This window comes from Salvelinus alpinus, chromosome 1 (assembly GCF_045679555.1).
Source record: "Salvelinus alpinus chromosome 1, SLU_Salpinus.1, whole genome shotgun sequence".
Taxonomy (NCBI): Eukaryota; Metazoa; Chordata; class Actinopteri; order Salmoniformes; family Salmonidae; genus Salvelinus; species Salvelinus alpinus.
The window spans coordinates 54,654,922-54,675,874 of NC_092086.1; the positions used below are offsets into that span (position 1 = coordinate 54,654,922).

The 20,953-nt window shown below is 39.4% G+C and overlaps 1 protein-coding gene across 1 annotated transcript in view; it reads right to left on the bottom strand.

The window, feature by feature from the left end:
• Positions 1 to 20,953, bottom strand: part of crhr1 (corticotropin releasing hormone receptor 1) — a 180,975-nt gene that overhangs the window by 105,318 nt on the left and 54,704 nt on the right. Inside the window, exon 4 of the mRNA XM_071409798.1 lies at positions 16,102 to 16,221. Within this exon, the coding sequence (XP_071265899.1) occupies positions 16,102 to 16,221 (120 nt within the window). The remainder of the gene's footprint in view (positions 1 to 16,101; positions 16,222 to 20,953) is intronic.

Genomic DNA, 20,953 nt, shown 5'->3' on the forward strand with positions numbered 1-20,953 from the left:
AAGTATATTTTCTGGGTGATTTAAATATTGACTGGCTATCATCAAGCTGCCCACTCAGGAAAAAAATTCTAACTGTAACCTGGATCAGATTGTCAGTCAACCTACCAGGGTAGTTACAAACAGCACAGGAATTAAATCATCAATATGTTTTGATCACATCTTTATTAATGCTGCAGATATTTGCTTTAAAGCAGTATCCAAATCCATAGGATGTAGTGATCACAATATAATAGCCATATCTAGGAAAACCAAAGTTCCAAAGGCTGGGCCTAATATAAGAGGTCACACAATAAGTTTTGTAGTGATTCATATGTTGATGATGTAAAGAATATTTGCTGGTCTGTGGCGTGTAATGAGGAGCAACCAGACACTGCACTTGAGGCATTTATGAAACTACTTATTCCAGTTACTAACAAGCACACACCCATTAAGAAAATGATTGTAAAAACTGTTAAATCCCCTTGGATTGATGAGGAATTAAAAAATTGTATGGTTGAGAGGGATGAGGCAAAAGGTATGGCAGTTAAGTCTGGCAGGCAAACTGATTGGCAAACATACTGCAAATTAAGAAATCATGTGACTAAACTAAATAAAAATAAACTACACCATGAAACAAAGATAAATTATATAAAAAATGATAGTAAAAAGCTTTGGGGCACCTTAAATTAAATTTTGGGGAAAAAGCCAACTTGGCTCCTTCATCCATTGAATCAGATGGCACATTCATCACAAAGCCCACTGATATTGCAAACTACTTTAATGACTTTTTCATTGGCAAGATAAGCAAACTAAGGGATGACATGACCGCAACAAACGCTGACACTACACTTCCAAGTATATCGGACCAAATTATGACAGACAAGAATTGTACTTTTGAATTCCATAAAGTCAGTGTGGAAGAGGTGAAAAAATGATTGTTGTCTGTCAACAATGACAAGCCACCGGGGTCTGACAATCTGGATGGAAAATTACTGAGGATAATAGCAGACGATATTGCCACTCCTATTTGCCACATCTTCAATTTAAGCTTACTAGAGAGTGTGTGCCCTCAGGCCTGGAGGGAAGCAAAAGTCATTCCGCTACCCAAGAATAGTAAAGCCCTCTTTACTGGCTCAAATAGCTGACCCCAATCAGCCTGTTACCAACCCTTAGAAAACTTTTGGAAAAAATTGTGTTTGACCAGATACAATGCTATTTCACAGTAAACAAATTGACAACAGAATTTCAGCATGCTTATAGGGAAGGACACTAAACAATCAGAGCCATTACACAAATGACTGATGATTGGCTAAGAGAAATTGATGATAAAATGATTGTGGGTGCTGTCTTGTTAGACTCAGTGCAGTGCAGCTTTTGACATTATCGATCATAGTCTGCTGCTGGAAAAACTAAAGTTATGGCTTTACACCCCCTGCTATAACGTGGATAAAGAGTTACTTATCTAACAGAACACAGAGGGTGTTCTTTAATGGAATCCTATCAAATATAATCCAGTTAGAATCAGGAATTCCCTAGGGTAGCTGTTTCAGCCCCTTGCTTTTTAAATTTTTTACTAACGACATGCCACTGACTTTGACTAAAGCCAGAGTGTCTATGTATGCGGATGACTCAACACTATACACGTCAGCTACTACATTGACTGAAATGACTGCAACACTCAACGAAGAGCTGCTGTTAGTTTCAGAGCAGGTGGCAAGGAATAAGTTAGCCCTAAATATTTCGAAAAATAAAAGCATTGTATTTGGAACAAAACACTCACTAAACCTCAACTAAATCTTGGAATAAATAATGTGGAAATTGAGCAAGTTGAGTGTTTTGTCTAGGATTACTGCCTGGAGTAATCCTAGATTGTAAACTGTCATGGTCAAAACATATTGATGCAGTAGTAGCTAAGATGGGGAGAAGTCTGTCTATAATAATGCAATGCTCTGCCTTCTTCACAACATTATCAACAAGGCAGGTCAGAATTTCCTGGCTGAAAGTGGAGGACTACTTTTATTTATGAGAGGTATTGACATGTTGAATGCACTGAGCTCTCTGTCTAAACTACTGGCACACAGCTCGGACACCCATGCATACCCCACAAGACATGCCACAAGAGGTATCTTCACAGTCCCCAAGTCCAGAACAGACTATGAGAGGCCCACAGTACTACATAGAGCCATGACTACATTGAACTCTATTCCACATCAAGTAACTGAAGCAAGCAGTAAAATTAGATTTAAAAAACAGATAAAAAAGCACATTGTGGAACAGTGGGGACTGTGAAGCAACACAAACATTGGCACAAACACATGCACACACACACACACACACACACACACACACACACACACACACACACACACACACACACACACACACACACACACACACACACACACACACACACACACACACACAATAACATACACACTATACATAAACATGGATTTAGTACTCTAGATATGTGGTAGTGGTGGAGTCCCCTGAGGGCACACATTGTGTTTTGAAATCTGTTAATGTATTGTAATGTTTTTAAATTGTATAAACTGCCTTAATTTTGCTGGACCCCAGGAAGAGTAGCCGCTGCTTTGGCTAATGGGGATCCATAATTATTTTTTTATTTCACCTTTATTTAACCAGGTAGGCAAGTTGAGAACAAGTTCTCATTTACAATTGCGACCTGAAAATACAAATACAAATGTGTAAAGTTTTCATTCTCATGAGCATAGCTTTCACATGTATGTACCAGCCCATTCTCTTTGTCTCTCCCGCTCTCTTTATCTTGCCCCTCCCTTCCCATTATGTAACCAAATAGTCATATCGGGATAGTCCACCAGGGAATTTTCATTGCATTATGTTCGTAATCGATAATCTATACTGTGTGTGTGTTCATGTAATTCTGTGTGGTTATTTAGTTAGTTAGTAAACAAATAATTAAACAAAAAACATCACTGCTCTAGAGATAGAGAGATCTGCATGGAGGAATTGGCCAAAATACCAGCAACAGTGTGTGAAAACCTTGTGAAGACTTACAGAAAACGTTTGACCTCTGTCATTGCCAACAAAGGGTATATAACAAAGTATTGAGATAAACTTTTGTTATTGACCAAATACTTATTTTCCACCATAATTTGCAAATAAATTCAATAAAAATCATACAATGTGATTTTCTGGATTCTTCTTTCTCATTTTGTCTGTCATAGTTGAAGTGTACCTATGATGAAAATTACAGGCCTCTCTCATCTTTTTAAGTGGGAGCACTTGCACAATTGGTGGCTGACTAAATACTTTTTTGCCCCACTGTATTTAGGAGGTCAACGACGTTCAGAATGAGACTGATATGATGAAATGATTGATTATTGTCTGTTATGATATTGAGATATTCTGATATAATTGAGTTAATTTGGGAAATGGTGACTCATTAAACAAACTTTTCCCGTGGTGCCCCAAGTTACTAATGAGTTCATTGTTACATTATTAATTTAATCAAGTAATAATTTAAAAAAATTAATTATTCGATAAATAGTATGTCATCACATGTAGTCACATCATGACATATTGGAGCCCCGTGCAAGGAATCTAAGATAGAATGAGGCCTTCATGTTGCATTCAGCCTATGTGAAATTGTAAAGTAGATTACGTTATACACCATTAGAGCTGTAGGCAGGAATTGTTGGGTGGGTGTGTTTCTATTTGAACAAGATCTGAAGGTTGCTTCTGGGGTTGTTTCTCTGACATAGTCCGTGTGTAGGTTCAATTATTGAATACTACGAGCCAGTGTCACGACTCCCACCGAAGGTGGCTCCCCTCCTGTTCGGGTGGCGCTCGGCGGTCGTCGTCACCGGCCTATTAGCTGCCACTGATCCTGTTGTTTCCCCCTTGTCTGTTTATTAGTTGCACCTGTGTTTAGTTAGGTTAATTGGTTGGGCTTTATTTACCAGCCGGCCCGCCTGCTGGTTGTGCGGGATTATTTTCAGTATACGTTTGTACTCGACTGTAAGTCATGGTTGTTTGTGTATGGAGTTTTTTGCTGAACTGTTGTTCCCCCTGTTTGGGGCATTTGGTTGAGTTGGTGTCATTTTTCACCGGTGTGGTGTAATAAAAGTATCGCTACCCTGAACTCGCTGCGCCTGACTTCTTCCTCCGCTACACCCCGGACGTTACAGCCAGTTCAGACATATGCGCCGGCCGGTTAGGTACTCCGAATTCAGCTTTCAGGGATAAGTGACCCCTGGTGGTAAAGAATCGCCTAATATATATATATGTATATACAGTGGGGAGAACAAGTATTTGATACACTGCCGATTTTGCAGGTTTTCCTACTTACAAAGCATGTAGAGGTCTGTAATTTTTATCATAGGTACACTTCAACTGTGAGAGACGGAATCTAAAACATTGTATGATTTTTAAGTAATTAATTAGCATTTTATTGCATGACATAAGTATTTGATACATCAGAAAAGCAGAACTTAATATTTGGTACAGAATCCTTTGTTTGCAATTACAGAGATCATACGTTTCCTGTAGTTCTTGACCAGGTTTGCACACACTGCAGCAGGGATTTTGGCCCACTCCTCCATACAGACCTTCTCCAGATCCTTCAGGTTTCGGGGCTGTCGCTGGGCAATACGGACTTTCAGCTCCCTCCAAAGATTTTCTATTGGGTTCAGGTCTGGAGACTGGCTAGGCCACTCCAGGACCTTGAGATACTTCTTACGGAGCCACTCCTTAGTTGCCCTGGCTGTGTGTTTCGGGTCGTTGTCATGCTGGAAGACCCAGCCACGACCCATCATCAATGCTCTTACTGAGGGAAGGAGGTTGTTGGCTAAGATCTCGCAATACATGGCCCCATCCATCCTCCCCTCAATACGGTGAAGTCGTCCTGTCCCCTTTGCAGAAAAGCATCCCCAAAGAATGATGTTTCCACCTCCATGCTTCACGGTTGGGATGGTGTTCTTGGGGTTGTACTCATCCTTCTTCTTCCTCCAAACACGGCGAGTGGAGTTTAGACCAAAAAGCTATATTTTTGAATCATCAGACCACATGACCTTCTCCCATTCCTCCTCTGGATCATCCAGATGGTCATTGGCAAACTTCAGACGGGCCTGGACATGCGCCTGCTTGAGCAGGGGGACCTTGTGTGCGCTGCAGGATTTTAATCCATGACAGCGTAGTGTGTTACTAAGGGTTTTCTTTGAGACTGTGGTCCCAGCTCTCTTCAGGTCATTGACCAGGTCCTGCCGTGTAGTTCTGGGCTGATCCCTCACCTTCCTCATGATCATTGATGCCCCACGAGGTGAGATCTTGCATGGAGCCCCAGACCGAGGGTGATTGACCATCATCTTGAACTTCTTCTATTTTCTTCTATTTTCTAATAATTGCGCCAACAGTTGTTGCCTTCTCACCAAGCTGCTTGCCTATTGTCCTGTAGCCCATCCCAGCCTTGTGCAGGTCTACAATTTTATCCCTGATGTCCTTACACAGCTCTCTGGTCTTGGCCATTGTGGAGAGGTTGGAGTCTGTTTGATTGAGTGTGTGGACAGGTGTCTTTTATACAGGTAACGAGTTCAAACAGGTGCAGTTAATACAGGTAATGAGTGGAGAACAGGAGGGCTTCTTAAAGAAAAACTAACAGGTCTGTGAGAGCCGGAATTCTTACTGGTTGGTAGGTGATCAAATACTTATGTCATGCAATAAAATGCAAATGAATTACTTAAAAATCATACAATGTGATTTTCTGGATTTTTGTTTTAGATTCCGTCTCTCACAGTTGAAGTGTACCTATGATAAAAATTACAGACCTCTACATGCTTTGTAAGTAGGAAAACCTGCAAAATCGGCAGTGTATCAAATACTTGTTCTCCCCACTGTATATAAATATATATATATATATATATATATATATTTTTTTTTTTTTCATGTGACAGCAACCTCATGCTCACATTTGTAAACAAATGGTTACACTTAGGATATCCAACCAATTTCAACTGATTGAATATCGTTGTCTCATTAAATTTTTACTAGGATGTTAAAATTGTCAGACTTTTAGGATAAGGTCCAAACAAATGTGTTTCTACCAATGTGACAATTTAAACTTTTCAACATTAACCTAGATACAGCAACGCTTTCAGGTTAATTTGATTGGTGTCCCATCCACGGGACGGTTAAGCTAACGTAGGCTAATGCTATTAGCATGACATTGTAAGTAACAAGAACATTTCCCAGGGCATAGACATATCTGATATTGGCAGAAAACCTAAATTCTTGTTAATCTAACTGCATTGTTCAATTTGCAGTAGCTATTACAGTGAAATAATACCATGCTATTGTTTGAGGAGAGCACAATTTTGAACATGAAAAGTTATTAATAAACAAATATGGCACATTTGGACAGTCTTGAACAGAAATGAAATGGTTCATTGGATCAGTCTAAAACTTTTCACATACACTGCTGCCATCTACTGACCAAAATCTAAATTGCACCTGGGCTGGAATAATACATTATGGCCTTTCTCTTGCATTTCAAAGATGATAGTACAAAAAAATACAAAAGAACAGTTGTTTATCTTTTATCTTTTATCTTTTACCAGCTCTATTGTGTGTTATTCTCCCACATTCCTTTCACATTTCCACAAACTTCAAAGTGTTTCCTTTCAAATGGTACCAAGAAAATGCATATTCTTGCTTCAGGACCTGAGCTACAGGCAGTTAGATTTGGTTTAGGCAAAAATGGAAAAAAAGGGGTGGATCCTCCCCAAATAGCCTATACAGGTATGATTGATCATTAACATTGATTAATCAATTAAATTAGCTTTTGAAAATTCATTCACGTCCAACTCCTACATTACTCATCCAGTATTGATGGTTCAGTAAAGTATTTAAATAGATTACAATAGTTTTCTGCAGCTCCACAACGACTCAAAACCCAAATCTATTAAGAATGTGCAAGCTATCAGAGGGGGTGGTCCCCAGTCCCCTACTAATTTGTGAACCCTCACCCATAAAAGGATTGATCACTGACCTCAGCAGTGATACTAACCATAACAATGCCATTACAGGAAAAACAGCAGAAATTGCGACAAACGCTCTCCAAAATCAACCATTGGTCGCAGGCCTTGTAAAGGTTCTCTCCAGTTTAGCCCTGATGTATCACCACCAGAGATTGGCATTGGTCCCGTTCCGCAGTGCTCAGCAGAAGCACGAGCAAGAAATGGTTGATATGAAGGGACAGGTGGAGAGAACCGGGAAGCTAATAACAAAAGTAGAAAATTAAAACATTCTGCTAGCCGAGGAGCTGCGTTTGAAAACTGAACAATTAAAAGTAATTGCTAAAGCTTATGATGACGAACGAGCACAAACTCTTCAACAAAATTGTTTTCTACAGGAACAAATTGATTTAGCCAAAACTAAATATGATGAAGTCCACGCTAAACTAGATAAATCTCTCTACGAACAGGAACACCCAACTTGATAACATACATGCAGTTTTGATGAACGTTACTCAAAGCAACAATATTATAGTCATAATGCTGCAGACCAAAGACAATCAGTTGAACACAATGACAAAGTTGGATGACAAATCGGCAGATCTCATTGAAGTCGCTGACCAAATGAATGATGAGAGAACAGGTGATGAAGATGGAAATATTGATTTCTAAGCAATCGGAGGAAATCTCATCACTGAATCTCTTGCTCAGTACTCAAGACCTCTACCTGCAAAACATGACAGATAAGTATGAGGCCGAACAAAGCAAATGCGACACTCACGTGTCTAAAATAAGTACTCTAAACGCCCAAGTGGACTCTGCTACACAGCAGAATACCACCCTTAGATATCATCTGGAGAAATTCCAGAGCAGTCACGCGCTACAGCGTGACTATCCAGTCAAGCAACCGGAGCTCGGTACTCAAAGGAGTGAAGACAAAAGAAGGTTTCAGACTTTGCCTCCATCATGTGTCCTTTAGTCTTCTCCTCTTGGCCATTTGGCACAGAGTAATATGGCGCCTCCTCTCCAACAAAACCAAACCTTTGCTTCTCCTCTTGGTCTTTCGGCCCCAATTTCCCCACAGGATGAAGCCAACCTTCTCTGCCTGCCTTGACAAATTCGTCAAAAACTTCAACACCTTTGACCCCATTTCTGGAAAGCCAAACAATACGGAGATATTCCTAGCAGACAGAGGACGCCTTGGGTGGCTTCCCAAAAACAAGGTTAATTGGTCTACAATAGCAACACGTGCAAAACGACTACGCTAAACTTGCCACAGCTTTGAAAATAGAATAGAATTCAGTGGTTCTGCGACTCGCAAACACGACAGTTCACTGGCTAACACTGTCAAACAAGCTTAAAATGAACACCCACAAGCTTACTATCATAGGCCTATCATTCAGCCTACTTTGGCCTACTCACTGAAACAGGAATGGAAGAGCTGTTACCATTCAAACAAATGTTACTGTCGAACATGTATCCCAACTTCATTACCTACTTGGGCCCAACAGCCCACGTTGCCTTGCCAATCTTACATCTCAGAGAGCTTGCGAGCACAGCTTTTTGAAACATAGAGCCCAGACATTTCGGTTACCATGAAACAAATACCAACCGTGGTCGAAATAACTGTAAATATGTTGCCATTGAGACGACTACAGCTACAATTGACCTGATCACTACGTTCCTGCATCCAATCCACACAAAGAGTCAGAGCACAAGGGTAACAAAGGGTTCAAGGACAATCAAAACGTAGACCAATGTTCTCTAGAAGTTCTACTACGTGGAGAACTAAAGCGAGAAAAATTTGAGAAAAGGGCCGTCTCCACTAACCACACTGTCTTCTCCTAACACTTGCTGCAATGCAGTCATCCACAAGTAGTATCTGTCGACAGCATTCTTGAGAAAAAGATGTTTCGAAACCTCTTGGTGCAGAATCCGATCCAAGGAGATATTACGATAACTCGATACATTCTATCAGCAAACCTGATTGATCATCCTTCTCGTGATTTCGGCCAGCAGTCTCTTTGAATGAGCATCTTCCCTCCTCCTTGGAGTCGTGCAATACTGTAGCTTCCACAAACACTGCGGCCATCTCAGCAATAAAAGCATCGACGTGCAGAGTGTATTCTGATTCCGATGATACATTTTCCACTTTGTATGGGATTGAAACCCCTTACAGTGACACTAACGGTGTCAGTTGCGCAACTGACCCAATGACTCCCACTGGTGAAATTACGTGCAGACTACGTGCAACACTGTACGAGGCCGCCAGAGCAGGGTACAAATCTAGTTGTAAACTTTAGAGGTCGACCGATTAATCGGCATGGCCGATTAATTATGGCTGATTTCAAGTTGTCATAACAATCGGTAATCTGCCTTTTTGGATGCCGATTATGGCCGTTTACATTGAAATCCACGAGGAGACTGCTTGGCAGGCTGACCACCTGTTACGCGAGTGCAGCATCAAAAGGACCTTGTGGCTGCAAGGAGCCAAGGTAAGTTGCTAGCTAGCATGAAACGTATCTAATAAAAAACGAACAATCTTCACATAATCACTAGTTAACTATACATGGTTGATGATATTACTAGATTAACTAGCTTGTTCTGCGTTGCATATAATCAATGTGGTGCCTGCTAATTTATCATCGAATCACAGCCTACTTCAACTTGATGATTTAACAAAAGCGCATTCGCAAAAAAAAGCACAATCATTGCACAAATGTAACTAACCATAAACATCAACGCCTTAAAATCAATACACAAGTATATATTTTTAAACCTGCGTATGTAGTTAAAAGAAATTAGTTAAAATAAATTCATGCTAGCAGGCAATATTAACTAGGGATTTTGTGTCACTTCTCTTGCGTTCAATGCAAGCAGAGGCAGGGTATATGCAGCAGTTTGGGCCGCCTTCCTCGTTGCGAACTGTTGAAAGGCCATTTTATTCCTAACCTAGTACATAATTAAATAGCCAGAATTTTACATAATTATGACATAACATTGAAGGTTGTGCAATGTAACAGTAATATTTAGACTTTGGGTTGCCACTCGTTCGATAAAATATGGAACGGTCCGTATTTCACTAAAATACGGAACGGTTCCGTATTTCACTGGAAGAATAAACGTTTTGTTTTCGAAATGATAGTTTCTGGATATATTAATGACCAAAGGCTTGTATTTCTGTGTGTTTATTATATTATAATGAGGTATATGATTTGATATAGCAGTCTGACTGAGCGGTGGTAGGCAGCAGCAGGCTCCTAAGCATTCATTCAAACAGCAGCTCTTAGCAATGCTGAGATGCACAGCGCTGTTTATGACTTCAAGCCTATCAACTCCCGAGATTAGGCTGGCAATACTAATGTGCCTATAAGAACATCCAATAGTCAAAGGTATAGGAAATACAAATGGTATTGTCACGGCCGTTTAAAGGAGTGGACCAAGGTGCAGCGCGATTGGAATACATCTTTTAAGTCAACGAAGACCACTTAACAAAATAACAAACGAACCGTGAAGCCAACGTAGTGCTCACAGGCAACTAAACGTGGACAACTACCCACAAAACCAACATGGAAAATGGCAAACTAAATAGGCTCCCCAATCAGAGACAACAATAAACAGCTGTCTCTGATTGGGAACCCACTCAGGCCACCATAAACCTACAACCCCTAGACAATACAAAATCCCCATAGATAACAAAACCCTAGACAAGACAAAACCCCTAGACAATACAAAAACTAAACAAACCACCCCTTGTCACACCCTGCCCTAACCAAATAATAAAGAAAGCAAATATAACTAAAGTCAGGGCGTGACAGTATAGAGAGAAATAGTCCTATAATTCCTATAATAACTACAACCTACTGGGAATATTGAAGACTCATGTTAGAAGGAACCACCAGCTTTCATACGTTCTCATGTTCTGAGCAAGGAGCTTAAACGTTAGCTTTTTTACATGGCACATATTGCACTTTTACTTTCTTCTCCAACACTGTGTTTTTGCATTTTTTAAACCAAATTGAACATGTTTCATTATTTATTTGAGACCAAATTGATTTATTTATGTACTATATTAAGTTAAAATAAAAGTGTGTTTTGTTCATTCATTATTGTTGTAATTATCATTTGTTACAAATATATATATAAAAATCGGCCGATTTAATTGGTATCGGCTTTTTTTGGTCCTCCAATAATAGGTATCGGCGTTGAAAAATCATAATCGGTCGACCTCTAGAAAACTTCTCCATGAGAACTGAGAGGAGCAGACAGGCCCCTCGATGGGGATAACCTTAGAGAACATCTACGATATCACTGAGGTGTACCACAGTGGTCGTAAAAGAAGTCCAGTGGACTTTCCACCTCCAAAAAACAAATGTCAACAATAATCATTCCTTGCCATGTGTAGTTTCAAATACAATGCAACTAGTAAAATGCTCTAATCATATGTTCCGGGTAAGATAACATTTCAGAATAAATCGGTAGGATAACTGGTCCCCTTTAGTACCAGTACCAATGCCAGCACAGTCAGTCCAGCCACAATCAGTCAAAAGGTTAGAGACCTAACAAGTCAAATTGCTATTGATGACAGAGGAGTTAGTAGTCACTCAGATTGCAACACGTGGAAGGGAATCTCCAAAACACTTTTCTGATGGTAAACACACATGCCTCTAATACAGTAGCAAGAAAAAGTATGTGAACCCTTTGGAATTACCTGGATTTCTGCATAAATGTTACATAAAATCACAACAATCACAACTAAGTCACAACAATAGACAAACTCAGTGTGCTTAAACTAATAACACACACATTATTGTATTTTTCTTGTCAATATTCAATACATCATTTAAACATTCACAGTGTAGTAAAAAGTATACTTTTTCCAACCTGCACTGTGAATTTTTACATGGTGTGTTCAATAAAGACATGACACATTATAATTGTTTGTGTGTTACTAGTTTAAGCAGACTGTGTTTTCCTATCGTTGTGACTTAGATGAAGATCAGATAAAATGTTATGACTAATTTATGCAGAAAACATGGTAATTCTAAAGGGTTCACATACTTTTTCTTCCCACTGTAAATAGAATCCTCCATTCAGGAGGACAGTTATTTGAAGTCATGAACCATGATCACACCACGTACGACTGGTTCAGTGCTTATAGAGTACTTCCGTTGTGAGGTTAGCTCCTTAGTGGATAACATAGCAATGAAATAGACTCTTTCATACCTATCGCCACTACAATGGTGTAAGATACATTCACGTGTAGTAAAATTACTACAGGTCCCAACCTGATGAGGACAGGGGGTGCTGTTTTCACTTTGGGGGAAAATCGTTCCCAATTTAAACGGCCTCGTACTCAATTCTTGCTCGTACAATATGCATATTATTATTACTATTGGATAGAAAACACTCTCTAGTTTCTAAAACCGTTTGAATTTTGTCTGTGGGTAAAACACAACTCATTTGGCAGCACACTTTCTGACCAGGAAGTGGAAAGTCTGAAATCGATGCTGTGTTCAAGTGCCTGCCTATAAATGGGCATGATACGTATGACTATACGTGCACGTCATACACCTTCCCCTGGATGTCAAGAGGAAGTGAGAGGAAAAATGAGTTGATTATCTCGGTCTGAGGTCGAATAAACCCTCTTGGAACAACGTGTCCCCCATTTTCTGTTCTCTGCAAGGCGCGTGTTGGGACCTGTTATTGCCTACTGGAAAGCTGTCGTTATGGGCGAATACTATCTCCGGCTTTGATTTTATTTGATACATGTCACAATATCATCGTAAAGTATGTTTTTTCAATATAGTTTTATTAGACTATTGAAATTTATTCGGGACGTTAGGCGTGTTGCGTCGTTTGCATTTGTTCACGAAGGAGAGGTTAGCACCACCTGGCCAGTGTGCTTGCTAATTCAAGAGGGAAAGAGGACGTTCTGAATCCAAACAACGATGGTTCTGGACAAAGGACCCCTTGTACAACATTCTGATGGAAGATCAGCAAAGGTAGGAACCATTTTGTGATGCTATTTCATATATCTGTCGAACTGTGTACTAGTAGCTTTGCGCTCAGGTTTTGGTTATTCCCTTACCATAACTAAGTCTTATGTCGTAATGAAGATATTTTTAGAATTCTAACACTGCGATTGCATTAAGAACTAATGGATCTATCGTTTCCTACACAACATGTATTTTTTTGTAATGTTTATGAATAGCTATTTGGTCAGAATAGGTGAGAGTCTAATAGAAATATCCGCACATTCTGGGAAAAATATGCTACATTAGCACATTGTATAACCACGGATTTCAGCTCTAAATATGCACATTTTCGAACAAAACATAAGTGTATGTATAACCTGATGTTATAGGACTGTCATCTGAGGAAGGTTTATGAAGGTTAGTGAAATTTAATATATTTTGCTGGTTTATTCGCTAACGCTAACGTGCCTATTGCTATCGCTAACGTGCCTTGATGAATGAATGCGGTAGTGTGGTAGGCTATTGTAGTAAGCTAATATAATGCTATATTGTGTTTTCGCTGTAAAACACTTAAAAAAATCGGAAATATTGGCTGTATTCACAAGATCTTTGTCTTTCATTTGCTATACACCATGTCTTTTTCAGAAATGTTTTATGATGAGTATTTCGGTATGTCACGTTGGTGTCTGTAATTATTCTGGCTGCTTTCGGTGCAATTTCTGATTGTAGCCGCAATGTAAACTATGATTTATACCTGAAATATGCAAATTTTTCGAACAAAACATAGATTTATTTTATAACATGTTATAAGACTGTCATCTGATGAAGTTGTTTCTTGGTTTCTTTGGTTTGTTCTAGGTTAGATTGGTTGATTTTATGCATGCTACCTGTGCTGTGAAAAATGTCTGTGCTTTTTTCTATTTGTTGGTGAGCTAACATAAATATATATTGTGTTTTCCCTGTAAAACATTTAAAAAATCGGACATGTTGGCTGGATTCACAAGATGTGTATCTTTCATTAGCTGTATTGGACTTGTTAATGTGTGAAAGTTAAATATTTCTAAAAAATATTTTTTGAATTTCGCGCTCTGCCTTTTCAGTGGAATGTGGGAGGAGTTCCGCTAGCGGAACGCCGGGGCTAGAAAGGTTAACATAGGTCTTGAGGTCGACATACATTTTTACTAACCTCCAGGCATTGACATGGAAATTATCTGATGATGTCAGACTCATTCTGAACCGGTTGCAGCCTACCAGAATACTTGGTTTTCTTTCCCTGGGCATGTGAGCTTGTGTACGCATAAACACACGTACAACAGAACATTTAATAAGGATTTATGCTAGGATCACTTAAGGGTTCGAGCCAAATACCAGCCTTAGTAAAGTTGAACATTTACCCTGAGGCTTTTGACTCTACAGCTACAGTTCTCACCAGTTTCTCCCCAGAGGTCTATAGGTCATCCCTGTAGACTGTCTGAAGCTAGGTGCCTTACAGCTGTAGACTTATCATGTAGTTCTCAACTTAGGATAGTGCCCTAAGCAACACACCACCAAGTAGGAACGCCTTAGATATGACATTAGACAATGCCATGATAGGGTCATTTTACCAAGACCATGGACGTATATGGAATATAGTCCCATTATATGATTAAGGTGTGATAACTATATTATGTATATCTTTTGTTTATGCTTTTATAAATGTTTTGTTTCATTGTCTTTGACACTTAGGAAGTGATAGAGCCATAAACAATTTTCCCAGATTCTAAATGTTGTAAAACTTATATGATTAAATATGAAACTATTTGTGAAAAGATAGCAATGTGATTTTAGCCTTCTAAATTAGATAATTGTTTTTCATATAAACTTGTTCCAAGTCAGTAACCATGCCCATGTGAGCACAGACATTGCGGCAACTTGATGGAACCACCCTCAAAGGCGAGAGCTTGAAATGACTTGTTGAAGAATTAACATATTAGAGCAGAGAACGTGAGGATCATCCACACGTTGAAATGTTTGTAATTTCAATCTCTACAGACGAGAGCGTTGAGCGGTGGCTACATGGCTGACAAATGGTTTAAAAACTACAAGACGAGAAAGTGGTAAGACACTCTGAAACTCACGAGTGAAGAAGATAAAGACTATACCGGAACATGCAGTCTGCAGCTGTTTTAGTAAACTCGACCAAAGACCACTGTTTGTGCAACATCTGGAGGATCCATTCTAGCAAACACTCAGAGACAAAGAAAACTACATCTACAAAGGACAGTTGGCCTCTGGTGGACAAACCAGAGACTTCTGTTGAACTACTCCCCAAAGGCATAGACGGACCGGGTGATTTCAACAGAGAAACGACAAAGACATACAAGCGTAAATATATACATTGCAATTATTTTCGAATGAGCGGTGGTTCATGTGCAAAGTATTCATTCTCATGAGCATAGCTTTCACATGTATGTACCAGCCCATTGTCTCTCCCGCTCTCCTTATCTTGCCCCTCCCTTCCCATTGTGTAACCAAATGGTCATATCGGGTTAGTCCACTAGGGACTTTTCATTGCATTATGTTAGAAATCGATAATCTATTCTGTGTGTGTGTGTTTATGTAATTCTGTGTGATTATTTAGTTAGTAAGTAAATAAATAATTAAGCCAATTTGTGTATCGCTGATTCATCATTTAGGCTAGGGTTCATGCAAATTTACGAGGTCAAAAACGTTCAGAATGAGACTGATTTGAGGAAATTATTGATTATTGACTGTCATGATATTGAGATATTCTGATATATTCTTGAGTTAATTCGGGAAGCGGTGACTCATTAAACAAACTTTTCCTAAGGTGCCCCAAGTTACTAATGAGTGAATTGTTGCATGATTAATTTAATCACGTGATAATTAAACATTGGTAATTATTCGATCAATACCCTGTCATCACATGAATGATAGTCACGTCGCGACACACTCTAACATGCACAGATGTACAAAGATTTACTCGGATGTTTGCATCTGCATGCATACGTGTGTGTGTGTGTTTATGTACTGTATGCGTCTTATGACAGGCCTGTATAAATAAACAATAGCTAAACCCTGAAAATCGATAAACAACTATGGATATTGGACAGACATGTACAAATATGCATTGTCAATGGGGCTCTACTCACTGGTGGTGTTGTATTTGACACCATAGAACATCTCTGGACATGGCCGTGACACCCACTCCCCTGCAGTGCTCTTGGGCCAGCAGGTACCGATGGGATCGATGGACATGTTACAGAACAGGCCTGAGTGACAGAGAAAGGAGATAGCGAGACAGACACAGAGAAGGGGATCACAAAAGGAAAGAAAGAGAGAGGACGAGAGAAAAAAAGCCAGCGTTACAACCAGTGGACTTGTGTCTGTGATTGTGGACGGACAGAGGTTAAAGAGCGCAGTGTCACAGCTGTCTAACAGAAAGTGGATGGTAACTAAAGAACAGGACATGACGACTGTGACCTGCCTAGCAGTGCTTACAGGTAACTGGAACTGGCAGCAGCAGGGTCGACCACACACACACATGGTCACAGACGTCGTAACCATGGCACCAGTCATCAACTGAGATACAGCCTCAGGGCGTGTTCAGCTGTATTCAATTATAATAACCCGTAATATTTCTAATGTTTGAACATTGTACATTTTGGAAAGTTGTGCCATGTTAACCCATTACATTTTACATTTCCATCCCTCTTATATGAAGTGGTATTCAACAGTAGGAAGTCACTGCTTTGTTTTAGACCACCCCTCAATCTATAAATGCCAACAATTACATGAATAATGTTGATTGAAAGTTTGTTTACAAATATTTGAAATGTGCAAAGTGCAAACTAGGATTACAGTTGCAATGCTGTAATGTATACTCACAATACAGCTACACTGTATCTGACTATGTAAGTACCATTTAAATACATGGTTATAGTGCCACCTCCTATGAAGTGGGAAGCCAATTTCCTTGTTGATTTTTCCCATCTCTGTAAACGTGGCATTGTAATACAATGCGATGGCAGTCAAGATAGGGCTTGTTATTGCCTGTGGAAAAAGAATGGCTTCAGTTATGATTACAAACATATTACAATAACCTATTACATTTAATGATATACTGTACTGTGTCTGAGCAACAATCTGTTTGCACTCAGGTGAAAAACCCATTGTATGAATTTTCTATTTACCTAAAATTGTTTCCTTAAAAATCATTGAACATCTATATTAACATATTAGTAAAAGATCCATGTTGTGTCACCACCATGGGATTGGAGACAAACAGAATGAAGTGTGATGTAAACAGAGAGGTCTACATTCTTGGGGACCTGAATATTGACTAGTTTTCATCAAGCTGTCCGCTCAAGAGGAAGCTTCTCATTGTAACCAGTGCCTGTAATCTGGTTCAGGTTATTAATCAAACTACCAAGGTGTTTACAAACACTACAGGAACAAGATCATTGATCACATTTGTACTTATACTGTAGAACTTTGTTCTAAAGCTTTATCCGTACCCATTGGATACAGTGATCACAATATAGTGGCTACATCCAGGAAAGCCAAAGTTCCAAAAGCTGGGCATAAAATAATGTATAAGAGATCATACAAACGATTTTGCAGTGATTTATGTAGATCGTGTTAAAAATGTTTGTTGGTCTGATGTGAATCATAAGGAGCACCCAGATGCTGCACTTGATGAATTTATGGAATTGCTTCTTCCAATTATTGATAAACATGCAACCTGTTAAGAAACTGACTGTTATAACTGTTACGGCTGCATGGACTGATGAGGAACTGTATGGTTGAAAGAGATTTTTTTATTTTACTTGTATTATTTAACCTTTATTTAACTAGACAAGTCAGTTAAGAACAAATTATTATCTACAATGACGGCCAACATCGGCCAGACCCTAACCCAGACGACGCTAGGCCAATTATGCGCCGCCCTATGGGACTCCTAATCACGGTCGGTTGTGATACAGCCTGGAATTGAACCAGGGTCTGTAGTGACGCCTCTAGCACTGAGATATAGTGACTTAGGAGCCGTGATGGGGCAAAATGAGTGGCTAATAAGTCTGGCTGCACATCTGACTTACTGCAAATTGAAAAATGATGTGACTTATGCCAAGATCAATTATATAAAAATGATGAAAAAAACTTTTAATGAAATTAAATATTTAATCGAATCAGGTGGCTTATTCATCACAAAACCATTTGACGTCGCCAAATATTTTTATGATTTCTTCATTGGCAAAGTGGGCAAACTTAGGCAGGAAATGCCTTGTACTGATGAGACATCGTAATGATGCATAAAAAAAACGAATAATGAAAGAAAAGCATTGCAAATTTGAATTTTGTAAAGTTAGTGTGGGAGAGGTGGAAAAATGATTGTTAACGATCAATAAGGACACACCTCCTGGCATCGAGGATGGTAGCTGACTCTATAGCCTTTTCTATCTGTCATATCTTGAATCTGAGCCTAGAGGAAAGTATTGTCCTCAGGCCTGGAGGGAAGCCAAACTCATTCCGCTATGCAAGAGTGGTAAAGCGGCCTGTCAGCTTGCTGCCAGTTCTTAGCAAACTGTTGCAGAAAATGGAGTTTGACCAAATACAATGCTATTTCTCTGCAAACAAAAAACGTATGTGTTATGGCTTTTCAACCTCTGCCATAGTCAGAAAAATCTATCTAATGGAACTCAGAGGGTTTTCTTTGAAGGAAGCTTCTCTAATGTCAAACATGTCAAGTGTGGTGTAACACAGGGCAGCTCTCTAGGTCCTCTATTCTTTTCTATTTTTACCAATGACCTGCCACTAGCAATAAACAAAGAATGTGAGTCCATGTATGCTGATGATTCAACCATATACGCACCAGGAACCACAGCTAATGAAGTCACTGAAATACTTAACAAAGAGCTGCAGTCTGTTTTGGAATGGGTGGCCAGTAATAAACTGGCCCTGAACCTCTCTAAAACTAAGAGCATTATATTTTGGTACAAATCATTCCCTAAGTTCTTGACCTCAGCTGCATCTGGTAATGACAGGTGTGGCACTTGGTGTTATCTTAGACTGTAAACTGTCATGGTCAAAACATATAGATTCAATGGTTTTAAAGATGGGGAGAGTGAAGTCTTTTTTTGACACCACACTCCATAAAGCATAAAGTCCTACAGGCTCTAGTTTTATATTATGTTGATTATTGCCCAGTCATAGGGTTAAGTGCTATAAAGAAAGACCTAGTTAATCTGCAGCTGGCCCAGAATAGAGTGGTCCAGATCCAGAACAAATTAAATGAAATGTACAGTATTATACAGAGCCATGAGTTCAGCCTTCCATCGTATATAGCACTAGTGAACAGCAAACCTGGTTTCCAAAAACAAATAAAGCAACACTTCACGACACAACGGCTCGCCCCCAAGTGACCTACTTGTTGTGTGTATGTACTGAAATATATGTGTACAGATGAAGTCGGAAGTTTACATACACTTAGGTTGGAGTCATTAAAACTAGTTTTTCAACCACTCCACAAATTTCTTGTTAACAAACTATAGTTTTGGCAAGTCAGTTAGAACATCTACTTTGTGCATGACACAAGTAATTTTTCCAACAATTGTTTACAGACAGATTATTTCAATTATAATTCACTGTATCACAATTCCAGTGGGTCAGAAGTTACATACACTAAGTTAACTGTGCCTTTAAACAGCTTGGAAAATTCCAGAAAATGATGTCATGACATCAGAAGCTTCTGATAGGCTAATTGACATCGTTTGAGTAAACTGGAGGTGTACATGTGGATGTATTTCAAGGCCTACCTTCAAACTCAGTGCCTCTTTGTTTGACATCATGGGAAAATCAAAAGAAATCATTCAAGTCCTCAGCAAAAAAAATTGTAGACCTCCACAAGTCTGGTTCATCCTTGGGAGAAAATTCCAAACGCCTGAACGTACCACATTCATCTGTACAAACAATAGTACGTAAGTATAAACACCATGGGACCGCTCAGCCGTCGTACCGCTCAGGAAGGAGATGCGTTCTGTCTCCTAGAAATGAACGTACTTTGGTGCGAAAATGCAAATCAATCCCAGAACAACAGCAAAGGACCTTGTGAAGATGCTGGAGGAAACAGGTACAAAAGTACCTATAGCCACAGTAAAACGAGTCCTGTATCGACATAACCTGAAAGGCTGCTGAGCAAGAAAGAAGCCGCTGCTCCAAAACCGCCATAAAAAAGCCAGACTATGGTTTGCAACTGTGGGCAGAACTGAAAAAGCATGTGCGAGCAAGGAGGCCTAGAAACCTGACTCAGTTACACCAGCTCTGTCAGGAGGAATGGGCCAAAATTCACCTAACTTATTGTGGGAAGCTTGTGGAAGGCAACCTTACGTTTTACGTAAGTTAAACAATTTAAAGGCAATGCTACCAAATACTAATTGAGTGTATGTCAACTTCTGAGCCACTGTGAATGTGATGAAAGAAATAAAAGCTGAAATAAGTCATTCTCTCTAATATTATTCTGACATTTCACATTCTTAAAATAAAGTGACCTAAGACCGGGAATTTTTACTAGGATTAAATGTCAGGAATTGTTTAAACTGAGTTTAAATGTATTTGGCTAACGTGTATGTAAACTTCTGACTTCAACTGCAACTGATTGATGCGCACACGCATGCACACACACACACACACACACACACACACACACACACACACACACACACACACACACACACACACACACACACACACACACACACACACACACACACACACACACACACACACACACACACATACACACATACATACATACATACATACATACAGTGGGGAGAACAAGTATTTGATACACTGCCGATTTTGCAGGTTTTCCTACTTACAAAGCATGTAGAGGTCTGTAATTTTTATCATAGGTACACTTCAACTATGAGAGACGGAATCTAAAACAAAAATCCAGAAAATCACATTGTATGATTTTTAAGTAATTAATTTGCATTTTATTGC